The sequence below is a fragment of the Myotis myotis genome, unplaced genomic scaffold, assembly GCF_014108235.1.
Source record: "Myotis myotis isolate mMyoMyo1 unplaced genomic scaffold, mMyoMyo1.p scaffold_m19_p_28, whole genome shotgun sequence".
NCBI lineage: Eukaryota > Metazoa > Chordata > Mammalia > Chiroptera > Vespertilionidae > Myotis > Myotis myotis.
The window spans coordinates 751,969-772,022 of NW_023416333.1; the positions used below are offsets into that span (position 1 = coordinate 751,969).

Below are 20,054 nucleotides of genomic sequence, written 5' to 3' on the forward strand. Positions count from 1 at the left end.
TGGAAGACTGGGAATATATTTATTTTGGTGAACCACTGAACTTCAGTAATTAGTTCAAGTGTGCCATCAGATAAAACGATTGAAACCTCTGACTTATAACTTTTCACCCCAAAGCAGTAGAATATGCATTCTGAACAAAACGAAGACAGAATTCTGCTAACTCAAGGGGCAGTGTCTGCTTCATCTATTTTCCTAATGGCCACATGAGAAAAAAAATATCTTATGTGTATTTGGTATCAATACACCTCAACATTCCTCACTACTGCACCAGAAAATGGAAATATTGTCTAGATGCGATTGAAGTCTTTGAAAGGTCTGGATCCCATAGTATGTCAATTAACAGAACAAATTCATAAAGCCCGTGGTCCAGATGAGTCCCAGTCACAAAATATCAGGAGACACACATATATAGGAATGCTCCATGAGTATGCCAGAAAGTAGAGTAGAATACTGAACATCTTGTCTCTGCAATCATTTTTTCAGTCCTTTGGGAGGCACATGCTTAGGAACTGATGTTTACAAACTTGTACAAATTCAGCACTGGACACAGAATAAATGTGTGGCTTTCATTTTAATCTCTGCTATCCTACTGTCCCTGTAACTTACAGTGATGGTTTGGAAAACACTCCAGGGACAGCTAATGGCAATGGACATACCTCTGGTCAGGCTGTGAATATAAAAAATAACTTTCATCCAAATTAATAAAAGGTTTCACCTACAAAGCTGCCATGGTCTCTGGGGTTCCTCTAGAAAGAATAACCAACATTAACCTACATTCAAGAAAGTGAGAATAGATTCTCTCTCATTATTGATGTTTCTATCTCCCTTCCTCTCTAAAATCAATAAAAAAAAATATATATGAAAAAAGTGAGAATAAAACCTGTTTAATATGGGTTAATTCCATCCCAATGAAGAAGTTAACAGGAAAACAATGAGAAATTCTCAAAGTTTCCAATGAAAATCAGGACAAGAGAAATCATCCCAATTACTAAGTACACAGATGCCAATTTGTGGTATTCCAAAAGTAATATTAGTATTAAAAATATAGGTATCAGCATGAGAACCTGAATGGTGGGCTACTTCCTTCATGAATAGAAAGCAAAATATTCGTCAAATTGTGATGTCAGTCATTGCATTATAAATTCGAAACTATTAAGCAGAATCTACACAGGGCTTGACAGGCTGATGTGGGACAGGAAGAGCTTTACATGCTGTGGTCATAGCACTGCAAAAGGAATGGCAGCTTAGAAGACAAGGTGAAAAATCAGAAAGGAACAGGAAATAGGAAATGAAAGAAATAAAATTATTTTTCCTGAGTTCAGCCAGCACTGCAGCCTGGGAAAGGTGTCCTCTCTCCACCAGCAGAGTTCATGCCGATTCTGAATCTTGGGTACAACAACGTCACTGGTATTGCAATATTCATCTTAATTATGGAAAATCTATTACACAGTCAGCACTGTCCTGAAGGTAGCTCTGGTCACCTAAATGTGACAACCACAAATTGAACACCCTCAAAAACTTTTCAGCTGAACACATTGGCACAGAAAAGGAAGTAACTTTGATGACATCATTTACAAAACTCGAGAACTATTTTAAAAGATTATTCAAGGATTATTCTCTAATAGAAGAAAATAGTGCGCTTTACAATGTACCCAATATTCCATGGGAAAGTGTACACAAATGAAGTCCATATAATGTACAACAGCAAACAGATCTTTAGGACAGAAACAATCAATCCCATGATTTCACACATACACCAGGAATAAAACACAGCAGCATCAAGTGATATGGGAGTAGAATCACATTAATATTTCCTTCTCAAAAGACTTCAAAATAAATGAGATAACATCCTAAGTAATTGTACATCTGGAAACATCAATTCTTTTGATATATTCAAGTATACAAACATTACCTAACTACATTTAAAGTTTGGAGTACACTGTATAATAAACATTTTGGTTTAGAGCAGTATCTGAAAGGCATTTTGGCTACCTATCTAGTAGCCAATTTAGTGATACTTTAAAATTCATAATCAATTACATACTTGGATAAAGTTTTTACATCTTAAGGCATAAATCCCTTGGAGTTTTATAAAGTATATATATTTTTTAATTAATTTTTTATTACGGTATTACGTATGTGTCCTTATCCCAACATAACCATGCTGACCTCCCCAACTCATGCCCTCACCCCCCTGTTGTCTGTGTCCATTAGTTAGGCTTATATGCATACAAGTCCTTTGGTTGATCTTTCACCCTTACTCCCACCCTTCCCTACCTTCTCTCTAGGGTTTGACATATGCCTGATAATTTGTAAGACCTCATTTTATCGTTCTTAATGTAGCTTCAACCATTGAAGCTTAAATCCTTAGATGAAAACTTCGTTAATGCTGTTTCTCTTTATAATGATTCCTGATTTCTTAGTTTTCTAGTGTTTTCTAGTGTAAGGCTTTCTCCTCCACTATAAAATCTCTGATGTTCAGTAAATTGTGAGCTATGTGTAAAGTCTGCAGCAAACTCTACATTTGTAAGGACTGTCTTTACTATGAGGTCTCTCAGGTACAGCAAGACATGAATGCCTTTTAAAGGCTTTTCTATGTTTTTCACATTTGTAAGGCTTCTTGCCAGTATCCATTCTGTGATGTTCAGTAAGTTCTCACAGCTGGTAAAGGACTTAGGACACTCCTCACATCTGTAACTCTTCTCTCAAGTATGAATTCTGCTGTGCAGTAAGGCAGGAACACTGATGAAAGGCTGTTATATCCTCTACATTTATAAACCTTCTCTCAAGTGTGAATTCTCTGATGCTTAGTAAGGGATGCGGACTGGCTAAAGGTTTTGCCAGTCTCTACATTTACAAGGCTTCTCTCAAGTGTGAACTCTCTGATGCCTAGTAAGGCCTGAGGAGGTGACAAAGGATTTGCCACATTCTCTACATTTATATGGCTTTTCTCCTGTATGAATTCTGTGATGTACAATAAGATTTGAGGACCTGCTAAAGGCTTTCCCACATTCTCTACATTCATAAGGTTTCTCTCCAGTGTGAACTTTCTGATGATTAGTAAGGGTTGACAAGTGGCTAAAGGCTTTGCCACATTCTCTACATTTATAAGGTTTCTCTCCAGTGTGAATTTTTTGGTGACTAGTATGTGATGAGTACTGGCTAAAGGCTTTGCCACATTCTCTACATTTAGAAGGCTTCTCTCCAGTATGAATACGCTGATGACGATTAAGATCTGACGAGTAGCTAAAGCTTTTGCCACACACTTTACATTCATAAGGCTTCTCTCCAGAATGAACTCTCTGATGATTTTTAAGGTGTGAGAACCAACTAAAGGCTTTGCCACATTCTCTACATTTAAAAGGCTTCTCTCTAGAATGAACTCTCTGATGATTTTTAAGGTGTGAGAACTGGCTAAAGGCTTTGCCACATGCGCTACATTTATAAACCTTATCTGCAGTATGAATTTTATGATGACGAGAAAGTTTTGAGGAATCACTGAAGGTTTTGCCACATTCTCTACATTTATAAGGCTTCTCTCCAGTATGAACTCTCTGATGTAGATTATAGGAGGAGGGCCAGCTAAAAGCTTTGCCACATTCTCTACATTTATAAGGCTTCTCTCCAGTATGAACTCTCTGATGTAGATTAAGGGAGGAGGACTGGCTAAAGACATTGCCACATTCTCTACATTTGTAAGGCTTCTCTCCAGTATGAACTCTCTGATGCCCAATAAGGTTTGAGGGCCAGCGAAAGGCTTTGCCACATACTTTACATTTATAAGGCTTCTCTCCAGTATGAACTCTCTGATGATAAGTAAGGTGTGAGGACCGGCTAAAGGCTTTGCCACATTCTCTACATTTATAAGACTTCTCTCCAGAATGAACCTTCTGACGACTAAGGTAAAAGGAATTGATAAAGGCTTTGCCATATTTGCTACATTTATAAGGCTTCTGTCCAGTATGAACTCTCTGATGAGTCATAAGGTTTGAGGGCCAACTAAAGGCTTTCCCACATTCTGAACATTTGTAAGTCATTTCTTCTCTATGATTTCTATGATGTTGATTACGTCTTGAGGATTGACTAAAGCCTGTTCCATCTTCCCTGAGTTTGTAAAATTTTGCTATAGTATGAATTCTTCCCTTATGTACAATAAGAGATGAATGACATTTAAAGGCTTTGCCACATGCTTTACATTTGTAAGGCTTCTCTCCAGTACGAATTTTCTGATTTAGCATACAACCTGAAGGCCAATTCGATCTTTTACCAGAATCTTTACATTTATAAGGTTTTTCTCCATTATGGATTTTTTTCATTTTATTTAGATTGAATATTTGACTGAAGACTCTCCCACATGGATTCCATTTGTAAGCCTCCTCTCTAGCATGAATATTCTCTTCTTCAGTGTAATTTGAAGACTGCTGAAAAGACCTGACACATTTACTTTCTTTGCGTGTCTTCTCCGCGATAGGAATAACCTGACATATATTGTGATTAGACATTCGGTCAAAGACTCTTCCGCTTTTATTATGGTCCTCCGCAAGTTCCCTCGTCCGATGATTAATATATGATTCTTGCTTAAACTTTTTCCAATGTTCAATCCATTGATAACTGCTATCTCCATTATGTGTACTCTGGTGATAATGGGAGATAGAAAGGCCTTTAGCCACAGTTATAATTTCATTAAACATGTACACTTGTTCCATAATACCATTTTGTTAGGTATTAAACCAAGATAGTTGTATAAAAAAAGCTTTCCTAATATATTAAACTTACAGACAAAAAAAAAAAAAGTACAAAACATTGTCAGAGGAAGGATGAATCCTTTTTTAAAAGACGGCCAAAATGCCAAGCCAGGATGTCTTAGTTGTTGAGCTTCGACATCTCAACAAGAAGATCATGGTTCCATTTCCAGTGAGGACACATGCCCTGATTTCAGAATCGGTCCCCCATGGGAGGCATGCAGGAGGCAGCCAAGGAATGATTCTCTCTATCACTGATGTTTTCCTCTCCCTCTTTGTCTCCCTTACACTCTGAAATGAATAAAAATATACTTTTTAATAAAAAAATCATAAAAGATTGTCAAATAGAGCACATGTTAATTTTATAGGCATATTATAAATCTATACATTTTAGAAATGATTGAATGAAAGTTTAATTTCACCCTACATTTTAAACAATTCAAATGATTATTTACTCTACAGACTATGTGAATTCCTAGTTTATCCAGATTTTCTTTCCAAAATGCCTAACAGTAAAAAGTCGTTTTCGACCCTCATGTGCATAAACACACAGATCTCCCAAAATAACTGACTTTAAATTGGGAGGTTTCTCAAATGCCTTAATACACGTGACCTTGTTCGGTAACAAGAATTTAAGTATAATAACTAGAGGCCCGGTGCATGATATCATGTCAGGGTGGGGTCCCATGGACTGGAGGGCGATAGCACAGTCCCGATTGGGATGGATGGGGGCTAGCTAGACAGGGAAGGACCGCAGCCAGGGAGGTACCATTGGTAGATCAGTGTGTTTCTCCAGGGCGTGTCCAGCCTTCTCGCCCAGTACAGCCGGACCACAGTAGCAAGCTAATCTACTGGTCGGAGCATCTGCGCCTGGTGGTTAGTGCGCATCAGAGCGACTGGTTGAAGGGTCGACCAAATGGTCGATGGAATGGTCGGACACTTAGATTACACTTTTATTATATTGGACTATTTCAGATTAGTTCTTTTTATATTAATATCTTCTGTTATCATCACACTCTTCCTCAAATTCAAAGGCTTTCATTATAAGAATACATTGTCAAAGCAACACCTTTTATATCTTACCAGTATTATTTCAGAGAATAAATCTTGTATTCCGGGCTTTGGCATAAAGGCATGGTTACCTTTACATGAAAGAGCTGAAAGAAAAGAAATATTTAGGTTTTGACAATCAGGTGAGTGCACTTTGAACTTACCAGCAAGTATTGACCAAATGACATTTTGGAGTACTACAAGAGCAAGTGAAGAATTCAAACAAAGCTCAAGACAGGTACAATGAAGAAAACTCACATCAAAGAGGAACAAAGAATTGCTTACATTTACTAATGATACCTGCTCAAACACCTTGAAACAAAACGGCAATATTATAAAAACACTGCCAATTCCCAGTTTCTTCGCTGGAGGGAAAGAGAGATGAGGGAAACGTGTGTTCAATGATCTCCCTGTTTTGAAGCACCTTGAAGAACATGTGTCTGTTGTGCATGACACAGAGTAAGAACAGAATGGCAGTACACAGTGAGTACTCTGTAGTGGCTGCTACAAAGAAATAATGAGAAAGTGTTCAAGTACCACAAAGACTGCGGTACTGAAGATGTATATGAAGCCTGAAAAGATACCGTGGGTCTGAGAAAGAAACAGAGAACATTTCAACTGGGAAATTAAAAAGACAACCGAACCAAGAATACAAATCCTGAAAATAGTGTGGACCGAAAAAATTTCTTCCACAGATGATTATCATTTATTTTCTCCTACAGAAACCATGATCAAAAGTCTGCTACTATACAATTCTGGAGTCCCAACAAAAGATATCACGTCATTCCAAAAACAGAAAAAGTGTACCATCAAGAAAACAAAATAAATGTCATCAAACTGGCACTACATTAATGGAAATATATTAATTACCTGAAAAAGAATGGAATGAAATATCTTAAAGCCCAAAAGTAAAAAAAAAAAAAAAAAAAAAAAAAGACAACTAAATAATGTCACCAAAATATTATATAACCAAAGTAAAACTAGAATGAGAAAGTATTTTATAAACATCACACCAAAGGGGAAACTGAAAAATATAGTACCAGAATTAAAAAATACAGTAGAATCATTAGTGAAATATATGTTCAACTTAAAACATCAAAGAATTTGCCTGGCAGCAGTGGCTCAGTGGTTGAGCTTTGATCTAGGAACTATATCAGTGATGGTAAACCTATGACACACGTGTCAGACGTGACACGCAAACTCATTTTTTTGGTTGATTTTTCTTTGTTAAATGGAATTTAAATATATAAAATAAATATCCAAAATATAAGTCTTTGTTTTACTATGGTTGCAAATATCAAAAAATTTCTATATGTAACATGGCACCAGAGTTAAGTTAGGGTTTTTCAAAATGCTGACACGCCGAGCTCAAAGGGTTCGCCATCACTGAACTAGATAGATGGTCATGGTTTGGTTCCACGTCAGAGCACAGGCCTGGGTTGATGGCTAGATCCTGATCATGCAAGAGGCAGCCAATTGATGATTCTCTCTCTTCATCGATGTTCCAAAAGTCAATATGATTGAATAATGGGCAGAGGACCTGAATAGACATTTCCCAAACAGGATATAAAGATTCCCAATAGACATATTAAATGATGTTCAACTCATTCATCATCAGAGAAATGCAAATGGACACCACCATGAAATACCACCAAATACCTAACAGGATGCCAATCATCCATAAATCAAAAAAACAAGTATTACCAATGAAGTGGAGAAATGAGAACATTCATGCACTCTCAGCAGGATTATAAACACATTGTTGCAGCCACTAACAAAACATGATGGAGGGTTTTCCAATATTTACAAACAAGTGTCAGGTAACACAATGATTCCATTTCTGGGGATTTATACAGAGAACACAAATTCAAAAAGATATGCCCACCCATATATCCACTGCAGCACTATTTGCAACAGTAAAGATACTGGACTGGAAAAAAAGGACTATTTTTATAATGATGCTGTACCATCTATATATATATATATATAAATAAAAGCCTAAGCGACCATTATGACCAGTCGACAGCTCGACCTATCACTATGACACACACTGACCACAAGGGGACAGACACAACGCAGTCAGTGAGCTCCTACAGCCAAACTCCCACAGCCACCCAACCTCCCGCAACCCCTCCCCCGAGCCGACTGGCCCTGATTGGGACTGGGCGATACAGCGATGGCCAGCCAGGGCAAGGGATCACACCCCTGCATGACTTTGTGCACCAGGCCCCTAGTTTAAAATCAATTAAATGACTTCATTTGACTTGACGTGTAAGGAGACAAAATTTATATCTCAACTCATGTCCTTCAAGACAAGACTCACTATGTGTTTATTCCAGAAATGACACAATAGCTGCAAATATAACTTCCATGTTATTGAATATAAAACTACATTAATCTCATACCTCTCACATTTTTGAAAGGAAAATACATAACCAAGTTTGTATTTCAATCCATTGTATTAAAACGGAAACATCCAATGTATCAACTCAAACATTAAAGGAAAAATAAGAACAATAAATATGGCAATCTCAACAGAAAAAAAAAGAAGCAGCCACAGGCTGAGAAAATATTTTGTTACAGTCAACATGGCCCAGCTGGCATGGCTCAGCAGTTGATCATCCACCTATGAACCAGAAAATCATAGTTCAATTCCTGGTCAGGGAACAATACCAAGTTGTGGGCTCGATCCGAAGTAGGGGGTGTGCAGGAGGCCGCTGATCAATGATTCTCTCTTATCACTGATGTTTCTATCTCCCTCTTCCTCTCTCTTTCTCTCTGACATTAATATATATATTTAAATAAAAAAGTCAACATGTACAGGACAATTATGCTAAACACACAAGGAAGACTTCAAACTCAACATGGACAAAACAACCAACGTGAAAAGGGCCAAACATCTTAATGCACAGCACTACAAAATATATACACATAGAAAATCAGTGTGACAAGATCCTGCACGTCTTATGACACTAAGGAAATGCACATTATAACAATGAGAAGTAACAAAGAGCACAAACAAGCAACAGTAAACCACCATTGAACAGGTCATAAAATCCAGAACATTGACCATACCAAATGCCTTTGTGATGGTGGAACAACTGGAACTCCAATCACTGCTGCTGAAAACGCCAAATGCTACAGCCCCTTGAAGAGATGCTCTGGAGGTTTTTATAAAACTGAATATACACTCAGTAATTGGGCTCCTTACTCTTAAACCAAAGAATTAAGCCTTTTATCTACACAAAAGCCTATAAGGGGCTGCTTATTCATAATTTACAAAAATTGGAACCAATGCAGAGGTCCGTCAACAAGTGAATGGATAAATATACTGAAGTACATACAATGAAGTCTTATTCACTACTATAAAGAAATAATACATCAAGCCATGGAAAGACATGATAGAAACCTAGATACATAGAAGTAAGTGAAAGAATCCAATCTGCCTGCAAAGGTAGCCCAGTTGCTTAGAGGATTGTACCTATATAATAAAGTTGTAGGTTTGTATTGATGTTCTTTGTGAACGGAGACGCTGAGATGAGCTTGCCATGCAGAATTAAGTTTAGAGAAGCAGAGGGCTATTGCTAGTCAGGCAAGTAGCAAAAGCCCCCAAAGCCCTCATGGCTTTTATTCAGTGAGTACAGCAAATAACAATGGAGTACAGCAAGTGACAATGATTAACAGGCATGCTTATGAGATCATCTGAGCTAAGTTATACATTACACTATTAATTTCCTATATTATACAAAGACTCTTTCCAACTGCAGCAGTGGGCCCTCCCTTGAACTTTCCACGCCCTTATGGACTATTTATCACCTCAAGGAAAGTTCTGCCTCTGAACAATAAGTCTTGCTTGCAAGACTTTGTTCTGACGTGGCCTGCTTGAAGGCTCCCGTCCTTTCTTGGCAGAATGTCCTCTTCTAGTTAACTTCATTCCGCTTGTCCAGCTACAGTTTGATCTCTGTGCAGGGCACATACAAATAAATCAATTAATGCCCAGCTGAAGTTTCTATCTCTCTCTCTCTAATTCTCCTTTCCTCTCTGAATTCAACAAAATTTTAAAAAATCAAAAGATAAAAGAAATAGAGTGTGAATTTTGATAGAAGCTTTCCCATTTCAAATCCAGTTTGTCCCCTGGCCAGAGACATGACAGAATATTAAAATATTTTACCAAATGATATTCGAAAGCATTATTTTCTTTTCTTTTCTTTTTTTTTTTTGTTAAATATATTTTATTGATTTTTTACAGAGAGGAAGGGAGAGAGATAGAGAGTTAGAAACATCGATGGGAGAGAAACATGGATCAGCTGCCTCCTGCACGTCTCCCACTGGGGATGTGCCCGCAACCCAGGTACATGCCCTTGACCGGAATTGAACCTGGGACCCCTCGGTCCGCAGGCCAACGCTCTATCCACGGAGCCAAACCGGTTTCGGCCGAAAGCATTATTTTCTGATAGTACTTTCATGTAGACAGAATGTAAAGTGTACAAATATTGAGTTCCTAATTCATATAACAAAGCCTTTCTTTTCTACATAAAAAAAATCCCCAATTTGTTCCTTTTAAAAAAAATATATTTTTCTTGCTTTCAGAGAGGAAGGGAGAGGGAGAGAGAGAAACATCAATGATGAGAGAGAATCACTGATCTGTAGCCTCCTGACCACCCCCTATTGGGGAGCCAGTCAGCAATCTGGGCATTGGCCCTGGACCTGAATCTAACCTGGGACCATTCAGTCTGCAGGCAACTGAGCCTAGCCGCTGAGACAAACCAGCTAGGGCCCAATTTCTTCCTGGAGAGCAAAAATCTACCATAGAAAGCAGAAGCCCCTCAGAGATGTTAATATAATAAAGGAAATAAAACCCTAGAGGTGGAGTAGCAACTCCGGAAGCAAGTCAACCTCACCCAGGAAAGCCAGATTGCTGTAGTTCTCCAACATCACGTCCAGGTACAATTTCCGCTGAGCTGGGTCCAGGCATTCCCACTCCTCCTGAGAGAAATCTATGGCCACATCCCTGAAGGTCAACGGTCCCTGAAATAAAAGACACATTTACCAAGAGGTCACCAGTGGAGTTCATAATGTCACCCAACATGAAAACAGTGTTAGGAGAAGAGGCTGGGTCCTAGGGGAGTATCCTGAATCACCCAATAAGATCACTTTGGGTGATCTTTGTGTGTACTTTGAGATCACTTTGATCAGTAACATTCTCTGTTTTCTGACACTGACAAATGAGGATGACACATGTACACATATACAGCCAGAAGCCAATGTATCAAACTTAACCATCCACATCCCATCAGCTCACCCCTCACCGAGATCAGGGTTCCACTCCTCCCACATGTACACAGATCCACAGTACAGATTGTTCTTTATAAGAAAATAAACTTTAAAATTAAGACATAGGCCTAGCTGGTTTGGCTCAGTGGATACAGTGTCGGCCTGCAGACTGAAGAGTTGCAGGTTCAATTCCAGTCAAGGACACATGCCTCGGTTCCGTGCTGGATCCCCACTAGGGGTTGTACAGGAGGCAGCCGATCCATGATTCTCTCTCATCACTGATGTTTCTATCTCTCTCTCTCTTTCTCTCTCCCATCCTCTCTGAAATAAAAAAATATATTTAAAAAAATTAAATTAAGAAATGGACACAGGCATATGGATTTTTTAAGTGCTTGTTTGCATTGTTCAGGGTCAGTGGTGTATATTTCTCAGCTGTAAATGTGATGGTGGGTTGGAAGTATATCGACTTCTTCTCAAGTGTAAAGCAACCACTATGAAATGAACTCCTATGAAGACACAGATTCTGATCCAGATTCTCAGATGGGGCCTGTGTTTCCACATGTGTAACAAGCTCACTTTTTACTTTGATGTCAATGTTTCCGTATCAGGTGCCATACTTCTGAATACACAAAAAAAGAAAACAGAAGAAAAAATTCATACCAAACTTAGAACTAAAATGGTCGTTAATGGAATTTACAGTTGTCATGAAATAGGACACATATGAACCATAATCTTAGTGGAAAATTTCACATGAGTAATCTTAGAATAAGATTATTCTGCCTGGTCCAGCGGTTCAGTGCTGACCCATGAACCAAGAGGTCAGATTTGATTCCCGGTCTGGACTCAATGCCAGTGTGGGCTGTGCAGGAGGCAGCCAATCAATAATTGTCTCTCATCACTAATGTTTCTAACTCTCTCTACCTCTCTCTTCCTGTCTGAAATCCATAAAAATGTTCTTAAAAAAAAAAAAGAAAAAATAGCTGAAATCATGTTAACCGTTTAAACATAGAGACATACACTTCACTACTATGAAATCAAGATGGTTTAGTGATTCTGTAAATCTCATGAATCCATTTGTGTATGTTCCCCTTTGTGTTTTATAAACACAATAAGGAGAGAAACATAAGGATACAAAACAAGTTAGACTTATTATTTCCTTTTTGTGGTTGTAAATCCTTACCTGAGGAGATTTTTAGCATTGACTTTTCAAAAGTGGAAGGCAGGGAGGTAGAGCCAGGAAAGGGAAAGACAAGGAGGGGAGGAAGGAAGGTTAGAGAGAGGGTGTGTGTGGGGGAGAGAAAGAGAGAAAGAGAGAGAGAGGGAGAAATGTGAGAGACAGAGAGATACATGGATTGGCTGCCTACCACGGGTACCCAGGACCTACTTGCCCTGGACAAGGAATCAAAACCTCCACCACTGATCCACACCAGCCTGGTGGAACTAATTTTTCTTACTACTAAATTTCATTCAAAATTTTTATGTGTCATCAGTGCAGAGCTATGTTGTAGAAATTTAATGTAACTGAACACACATTAATAATATCATTCTTGGAAACTTTCTAGAAAATACAAAAAGTGATCATGTACAGTATGTCCGTTACATGAGTATAAAATATAATGAAAATTTAAATAATCAAGGCCTGATTATATTAAGCTCCCATGAAAAAGCCAATGATCTATAGGAAATAAACGTTAAGTCCTTCATTTTCAAAAGGAAACACAAACTAAGAGGGACATTTCCAGATGTGAAGTGATGGTCTTTGCACAACTTTGATTAAACCCCTACTAACCCTTCTTACAGAGAAAGGGGGACTATTAACTCTACGGTGAGTGAGTGCAGCACCTCTGCCACGTGAACATCAGGTAGAGAGAGGTCGTCAAACTTTTTAAACAGGGGGCCAGTTCACTGTCCCTCAGACATTCCACACATGTGCACTGCGGGCCCGGAACGAGTCGGCTGCTAAGCAGGGCAGGCAGCGGTGGCAAAAACACTTGGCAGGCCGGATAAATGTGGATAAATGTTTTCCGCGGGCCGCATGTGGCCCGCGGGCCATAGTTTGAGGACCCCTGAGGTAGAGTGAGACAATGGGCATCAGTTGACTGAGGCACATGGAAGGGCAGGTCACCACTGTTGGCATTACTGGCAAAAATATATCAATAAATAAATAATTATGAGGAAATAATCAAAAACAAACATTAATTTTTGCACGTGTCAATGCATGTGTACCTCTCCTGTTCTGTAAGCTAATAGTATATTTACCTACCAAGTCTTTCGTACTAATCTAGTGAGTGACTCTCTTTTATTTACTCTTCTTAGAACTTTGTGAGCTATTCTGAGCAGTAAAATGTGCATTTTCTTACCCCTGATAAAAAGCTGATGCTGCAGCCACTTGAGCCTAAAACCTACATTTCCCTTCTTCAAGACACAAGAGCCTCTGACCCTATCCCAATAGAGATGTTAGACATGAATGCCTTCCCAGGTGGATCTGTCATAAAAGGGATGTTTTTAATAGTTGAGAGTCATTAATTAAAGGTGGGAATGCTTCCTTACCTTGTGGAGGTTGCAAAAAATGAAGGCAGAGAAGGCTCTGGGAAAAAGGAGAGAAGTATATCCCGGCCAGAGTGGTTCAGAAGTAGAGGGTTGACCTATGAACCAGGAGGGCAAGGTTGCATTCCTGGTCAGGACACACTCCAGGTTTGACTGGATCCCCAGTGGAGGATGTGCAGGAGGCAGCTAATCAAAGATTCACTCTGCTCACTGATGTTTCTCTCTCTCTCTCTCTCTCTCTCCCTTTCCTTCCAATTCTGAAATCAATAAAAACATATTAAAAAAAGAGAGAGGGAGCCCTAACCGGTTTGGCTCAGTGGATAGAGCGTCGGCCTGTGGACTCAAAGGTCCCAGGTTTGATTCCGGCCAAGGGCACGTACCTTGGTTGCAGGCACATACCCAACGGGAGTGTGCAGGAGGCAGCTGATTGAACTCTCTCATCGATGTTTCTAACTCTCTAGCCCTCTCTCCTTCTCTCTGTAAAAAATCAATAAAATATATTTTTTTAAAAATTGAGGGAAAAAAAAGAGAGGGAAATATAGAAACTGCTTTCACTGGCTATCGTAAGAAAAAAGGAAAGAAATAAGAAAAGGAAAACAACCAAAAAAGGCAAGAACATCAGAAGTAGAGAAATATGGAGGAGAGGACGGAGCCCAGAGAGATGAAGGGGGGCTGAAAGAGAGATGGGTCCTGGTGAACCCAAGTGCAGGCAACAAAGGGGTAGGCACTTCAGACAGGGAGACTGGTTCAGAGGAGATAAATTGGGGGGAGCAAGTGCACGCACAGAAAGGGGGGTTTAGGGATGACTGAGCAGAGGGAGAAGCAGCACAGAGTCAGCCCACTGTGAGTAAGAGGACATTCTGTAACAAGGGCAGCAGAGGGGGACACAGGCATAGGGAGAGAAAGAGAAATATATCAACATATATTCAAGGAAAGGCAAACATAGCCTCTGAGAGAGGACCATTCTTTTACCTGAGAAGCAGCCATTTGGTCCTGGTCCTGATCGGGGGTCTGGGTTGTTTCCTCAGGTGACAGTATGTTGAGGAGTCACAGAATGTGCCTTCAAAGGCGTCCCCACAGCCTGTTAATCAGCTCAGCTCACACTCACAGTCAGGAGGACCTGGAAATGAGGAAAGGGCCACCCCTCCTGTCCTTGGTCACAGGAGTGTCAGGAACAATGAGCTCCTACATGGAGACCACACAGTGAGGGGTTTTATTCTGTCTTCATGTGTCTGCCCTTCCAAAGATATCCATACGCTCCTACAGCAATGAGAGCACATACTGCCCAGTTGTAACTGCAAATCCAACACAGCACCCCTAACCTTCCCTGAAAAAGTCTGCCCTAAAGTCCATGACAGGGCATCTTTAACTAGTTTTTTCCTGGGGCCTGTAAAGCTCCCCCAGAGCTGTTTTCAATAGCGCTGGGTACCAGACATCAGACCCAGCACCCCTGAGACCTCTGAGTAGTGGGAGGGGGTGAAGCAGTTAGTTGTACACCTGCAGGTTTCCCAGGCAGATTTCCTCCCTCTTGTCCCAGGAAATTACGGAGAATAGATCTTCATGCTAAAGCCTTTGGGGAAAGTTATCTATTGAAATATGCTCATCAAATGACTTCACCATGAATAGATGGGCTCTGTGGGAACAAAGTTCGAGTTCAACCCAGTCCATCCTTCAAAATTTTTAGAGAATGGACAAGAGGGACTTAGGGGAACAGCTCCTTTGTGGCTCACAGACACTAATTCTACAAATCGCATGAAGAGAAGGAAAGAAGTGCTGAACATTGGACCAACTCACAGAACTAGCTTCTGACTGCTGAGATCATTGACATTGTGCTCTATCCCATTTCACTCAAGGGAGAGAGTGTCTGCCTGCACAGTGAAGCGTCTCAGGTTGAATTCTGGTCAAGGGCACATGCAAGGGTTTGGGGCTCCATCCCCAGGAGGGGGTGTACAGGAGGCAGGTAATCAGTGATTCTCTCTTATCATGGAGATTCCAATCTATCTCCCTATCCCTTCCTTTCTCTGAAATCAACAAAAAAATATATTTTTTAAAAAAGATCATAGACATCCTTACCAAGTATATGCTGAGATCACCTCATGTGACTAAGTACCAACCAATGCCTGAAGGTGTGATAGACAGTAGAAAGGATGCAGGGCTCAGAATCTGAAGTGCACACAATATATTGAAAACCGAAAACAATTAGGGTTGTTTCTTTTTAATGTAATTTTTTCTAGGTTTAAAGCTTGAAAAAGGTGGAGACCACATTATATTAAGAAAACAATAATAAGAGGTGAGTGTGAGATGTCACCAGTGGTGATTTCAGAAGTTAATGACCATTTACATGAATTAAATATCAGAGCTAGAAAAACCAAATTCCTGGATCAAAAAAAAGATTGATGCTTCTAATATTCCTTGATATAGATAGCATCATGTGGGGGCATACTCAGTCATTTCTTGTCCCAGGTCACCTCCTTCTAGCCATCCTTCTCAGAAAATGACAAGGGACCCATCAGGAACATACGAGTCTCTCCCTCTGTGTGAATAAAGGTTGCAAATGGAAGCAAATAATTATACAATTGCAAGCCTTATGAACGGGAGATTTGTAACTCTCATTCAAATCTGTTTAAACAACATAGTTGTTAAATTAAACATATACAGCCAGAAGCCAATGTATCAAACTTAACCATCCAACTAAGATGGCGGCATAGGTAAACACCGGGAAATTATCGCCTCACACAACAATTGAAAATTACCGCAAAGGACTGAGCAAACATCATCCAGAACAACAGGAAGGCTGGCTGAGTGTAAATTCCACAACTAGAAGGAAAGAAAAGCACGCTGAGAGCCAGAGGAGCTGCGGAGGTGAAGTGCAGAGGTACGGCGGCGCGCGCGCGCGAGGAAAGGGGGTAGCACCTGAGGACGCGGCTGTCTTTTTGAATCACAAACTCCTGACTGCTCTGAACTCCGGTTCCGGGAAGTCTCTGGGGACCCAGGACTCATACGGGGAGAGGCTGGTCTGTCCGGCAGCGAGCGAACTTGAGGGCGGCTTTCCCTCAGAGGTGCTTGCAGCCGTTACCGGAACACTGAGACGCGCGACTCCGGGCGGAGAATCGGCCATGGCTGCTTTCTCCACCCTCTGACTCCCTGAGACCCCGCCCCACCCAGGCTGCGGCAGAGGCTTTTGCATGTGAATGTACCTAACTGCAGCCGAACCAGGCAGACCTGGAACTTCCAAGAGAAGGCCCAAGGCCCCGCAGCGGCTTGCATTGCTTCACAGCTGAGCCTCTTCGTGGCTCCTGCTGTGTGGCCTCAGGCAGAGGCTGAATTAGCACCTCCTTAGATCCAGGAGCCACTGTACCCAGTGGTCAGAGGGGGTCCATCCAGACTGCAACTCCTCAGATCCATAAGGGACGCACTCAGGGAGCAGACTCAGTGAGCACCAAAGCCCCACTGAAGCAAGTCTTGCCCCAGAAGGGTGTCTTCAGCACAGAAGTTCTCCCACTTTAGACACAGCTGATTCTCACAGCCAATTGGCCTGGAGGTCAATTCCTCCCAGTGATTCTACAACAACCAAGGCACCAAGAGTGCACCAAGAGTGTCCACCCCAGGTAACTGGGGAGGCTGAGCTACTGGGCCCTACAGGACACCAGGCACACAGGGCCACTCTATCAACACAGGGAAGCTGCCAAAATGCGGAGACAAAGAAACAGGTCACAAATGGCAGAAATGGAGGAAAGCAAACGATTGGATATAGAGTTTAAGGCCACGGTTATAAGGTTTTTCAAGAATTTTATGGAAACCGCCGATAAATTTAATGAATCCCTCAATAAGTATAGTGAGACCATGGAGGACATGAAAAAGGACCAACTAGAAATTAAGCATACACTGTCTGAAATAAAGAATAATTTACAGAGATCCAGCAGCAGAAAAGAGGATCCCAAGAATCAAGTCAAAGATTTGAAATACAAAGAAACAAAAAATACCCAACCTAAAAAAAAAAAGAAAAGAGATTCCAAAAATATGAAGATAGTGTAAGGAACCTCTGGGACAACTTCAAGCGTACCAACATCAGAATTATAGGGGTACCAGAAGGAGAGAGAGGGCAAGATATTGAAAACCTTTTTGAAGAAATAATGACAGAAAACTTCCCCTACCTGGTGAAAGAAATGGACTTCCAAGTCCAGGAAGCGCAGAGAACCCCAAACAAAAGGAATCCAAAGAGGACCACACCAAGACACATCATAATTAAAATGCCAAGAGCAAAAGACAAAGAGAGAATCTTAAAAGCAGCAAGAGAAAGACAGTCAGTTACCTACAAGGGAGTACCCATACGACTGTCAGCTGATTTATCAACAGAAACCATGCAGGCCAGAAGAGAGTGGCAAGAAATATTCAAAGTGATGAATAGCAAGAACCTGCAACCAAGATTACTTTATCCAGCAAAGCTATCATTCAGAATAGAAGGTCAGATAAAGAGCTTCACGGATAAGAAAAAGCTAAAGGAGTTCATCACCACCAAACCAGCATTATATGAAATGCTGAAAGGTATTCTTTAAGAAGAGGAAGAAGAAAAAGGAACTCTTACCATTTGCCACAGCATGGATGGAACTTGAGAGCGGATAAATACCACAGGATCTCACTCATTTGTGGAATATAATGAACAACATAAGCTGATGAACAAGGACTGATCCAGAGACGGAGAGGCATTGATTGGACTGTCGGGACTTGGAGGGAAGGTAGGGGAGGGTGGGGGTAAGGGGGAAAGATCAACCAAAGGACTTATATGCAAGCATATAGGCCTAATCAATGGACATGGACAACGGGGGGGTGAGGGCATGAGCGAGGGTGGGGGGGATGGGGGGTAGAGGGTAACGTGGGGACAAGGACACATATGTAATATCTTAATCAATAAAAAAATATATATATTAAAACAAAACAAAACAAAACAAAAACAAACAAACAAACAAAAAAAAACTTAACCATCCACATCCCATCAGCTCACCCCTCACCAATTGTAGGGTTCCCATCCTCCCACTACTATGTATTTCTGTCTGTGGATCTGTCTCTGTCTCCTGCTCCCTTTCTCTCCACTGCGGTCCTTTCCTGTGTGCCCCCGCCTCCCTCCTCTTTTCTCTCTGTCTGTCCTACACCTGGACCATGAAACTCCTGAAACCTACTTCCCTTCAGGGGCTCTTTCTCCTGGTCTCTGAGGCTCCATCTCCACCCACGTCTGTGTCTTCCCCTCCCCACGCCCATGGCCCCTCTGCTTCCTGTTCCCGTCTGTCCGCTCCCACAGCTGCTGACTCAGGGCTGCTCCCTCTGCTCCCTCATCCCTGAGCCCCCCTTTCTGTCCCTGCACTCGCTCCCCAACTCTTCTCCTCTGAACCAGTGTCTCTGTCTCAAGTGCCTCCTCCTGTGCGGGCCCCACTTCTGCTCCCCAGGACCCGCTCCCTCTCAGCCCCCCTTCCTCTCTCGGGGCTCCCCCTTCTCCCTGTGTCTCCACTTCCTTCCTCCTCAGTCTACATTCTCCAGTGACCCCCTCACTCCTACAGTCGCCGTCCAGTCCCCCTCCAAACCCACTATGGGCCCCTCTCTGTGGACCCCTCGCTGCCCTTCCTCCCGCCCACGTGTCTGTCTCTCACTCCCTCTCCTGACCCCCCAGCCTGGGCCCCCGCCCCCTGCAGTCACCGCGCCCACAAAGCGCCTCCCTGCGGGCGGGTCGCGACTTCAGGGGACACCGCGTCCTTCCCCCTGAGCCCCCCCATGGACACTGTGCTCCCCGGGCACGCAGACCCCTTATTAAATGGGGGTGGGGCTAGGAGGGGGGTGCAGACCCCAGGACGGCAGGCATCCGGGCCCTTTGGGCGGGAAGCGCCGGGCGGGGGGAGGGGCGCTAAGGGCGGGAACCCCCTGACCCAGACTCTCAGCCCCGCGGGGAGGACCGGCGGCCCCGGGAACGGTTTTCAGCGGGAAAACCGCGCGGCAGGCGGAGGCCACAGCCACAGGCGGAGAGACCCCGGGCCGGGCCTCCGTTTCCTCCCAAAGGAACGTGGCGCCCGCACCGCGCAGCCTCCCGGGACCGGACTCACCGCTGAGAGAGGCTCCGGGGCGGGGACCCCAACAAGGACTTCAGCGCCGGCAGCGCCCTCAGCCTTCCCTGCGGGGAGGGGGACGGGGAGCGTCAGCTTTAAAGACAAACACCCTCCTCAGGGGGAACCGCCACCTTCCCCTCACAGCCGCTTCCGCTTCTACAAGGAACTGCGCATGCGCCTCCCTGCGGGGTGGGCGGGGCCAGAGCCTGAGCTGAGCGGCTCCGCGGTGGGGGCGGGGCCGAGCCCGGCGGCCAGGCCTGTGCAGGGACAGAGGGAGGGAGGGCGGGGCAGGAGCCAGGGGGCAGCCCCGGGTCCCTACACCTCATCCAATGGCAGTGGTTCCCAACCT

General features: G+C 42.4%; 2 protein-coding genes across 1 annotated transcript; both read right to left on the bottom strand.

Moving 5' to 3' along the window:
* The window catches only part of LOC118649174 (zinc finger protein 239-like), a 219,845-nt gene that overhangs the window by 169,839 nt on the left and 29,952 nt on the right, over positions 1–20,054 (bottom strand).
* Positions 1,571–19,862, bottom strand: LOC118649195 (zinc finger protein 420-like). Its single transcript, XM_036296051.1, has 5 exons — positions 19,703–19,862; positions 14,586–14,733; positions 10,694–10,820; positions 5,826–5,899; positions 1,571–4,634 (listed from the first exon to the last, which is right to left on the bottom strand). Exons 2-5 carry the CDS (start codon positions 14,598–14,600, stop codon positions 2,868–2,870), a joined length of 1,983 nt encoding a protein of 660 aa, XP_036151944.1. The 5' UTR covers positions 14,601–14,733; positions 19,703–19,862; the 3' UTR covers positions 1,571–2,867.

Bases quoted from the DNA above. Each gene is read 5' to 3' on its own strand.
- LOC118649195 (XM_036296051.1), bottom strand. The intron at 5,900-10,693 runs GTGAGGTTGACT...CTTTTCTTTCAG, and splicing joins CAGCAATCTGGCTTTCCTGG to CTCTTTCATGTAAAGGTAAC. The intron at 4,635-5,825 runs GTAAGATATAAA...CATTATCACCAG, and splicing joins TATTCTCTGAAATAATACTG to AGTACACATAATGGAGATAG.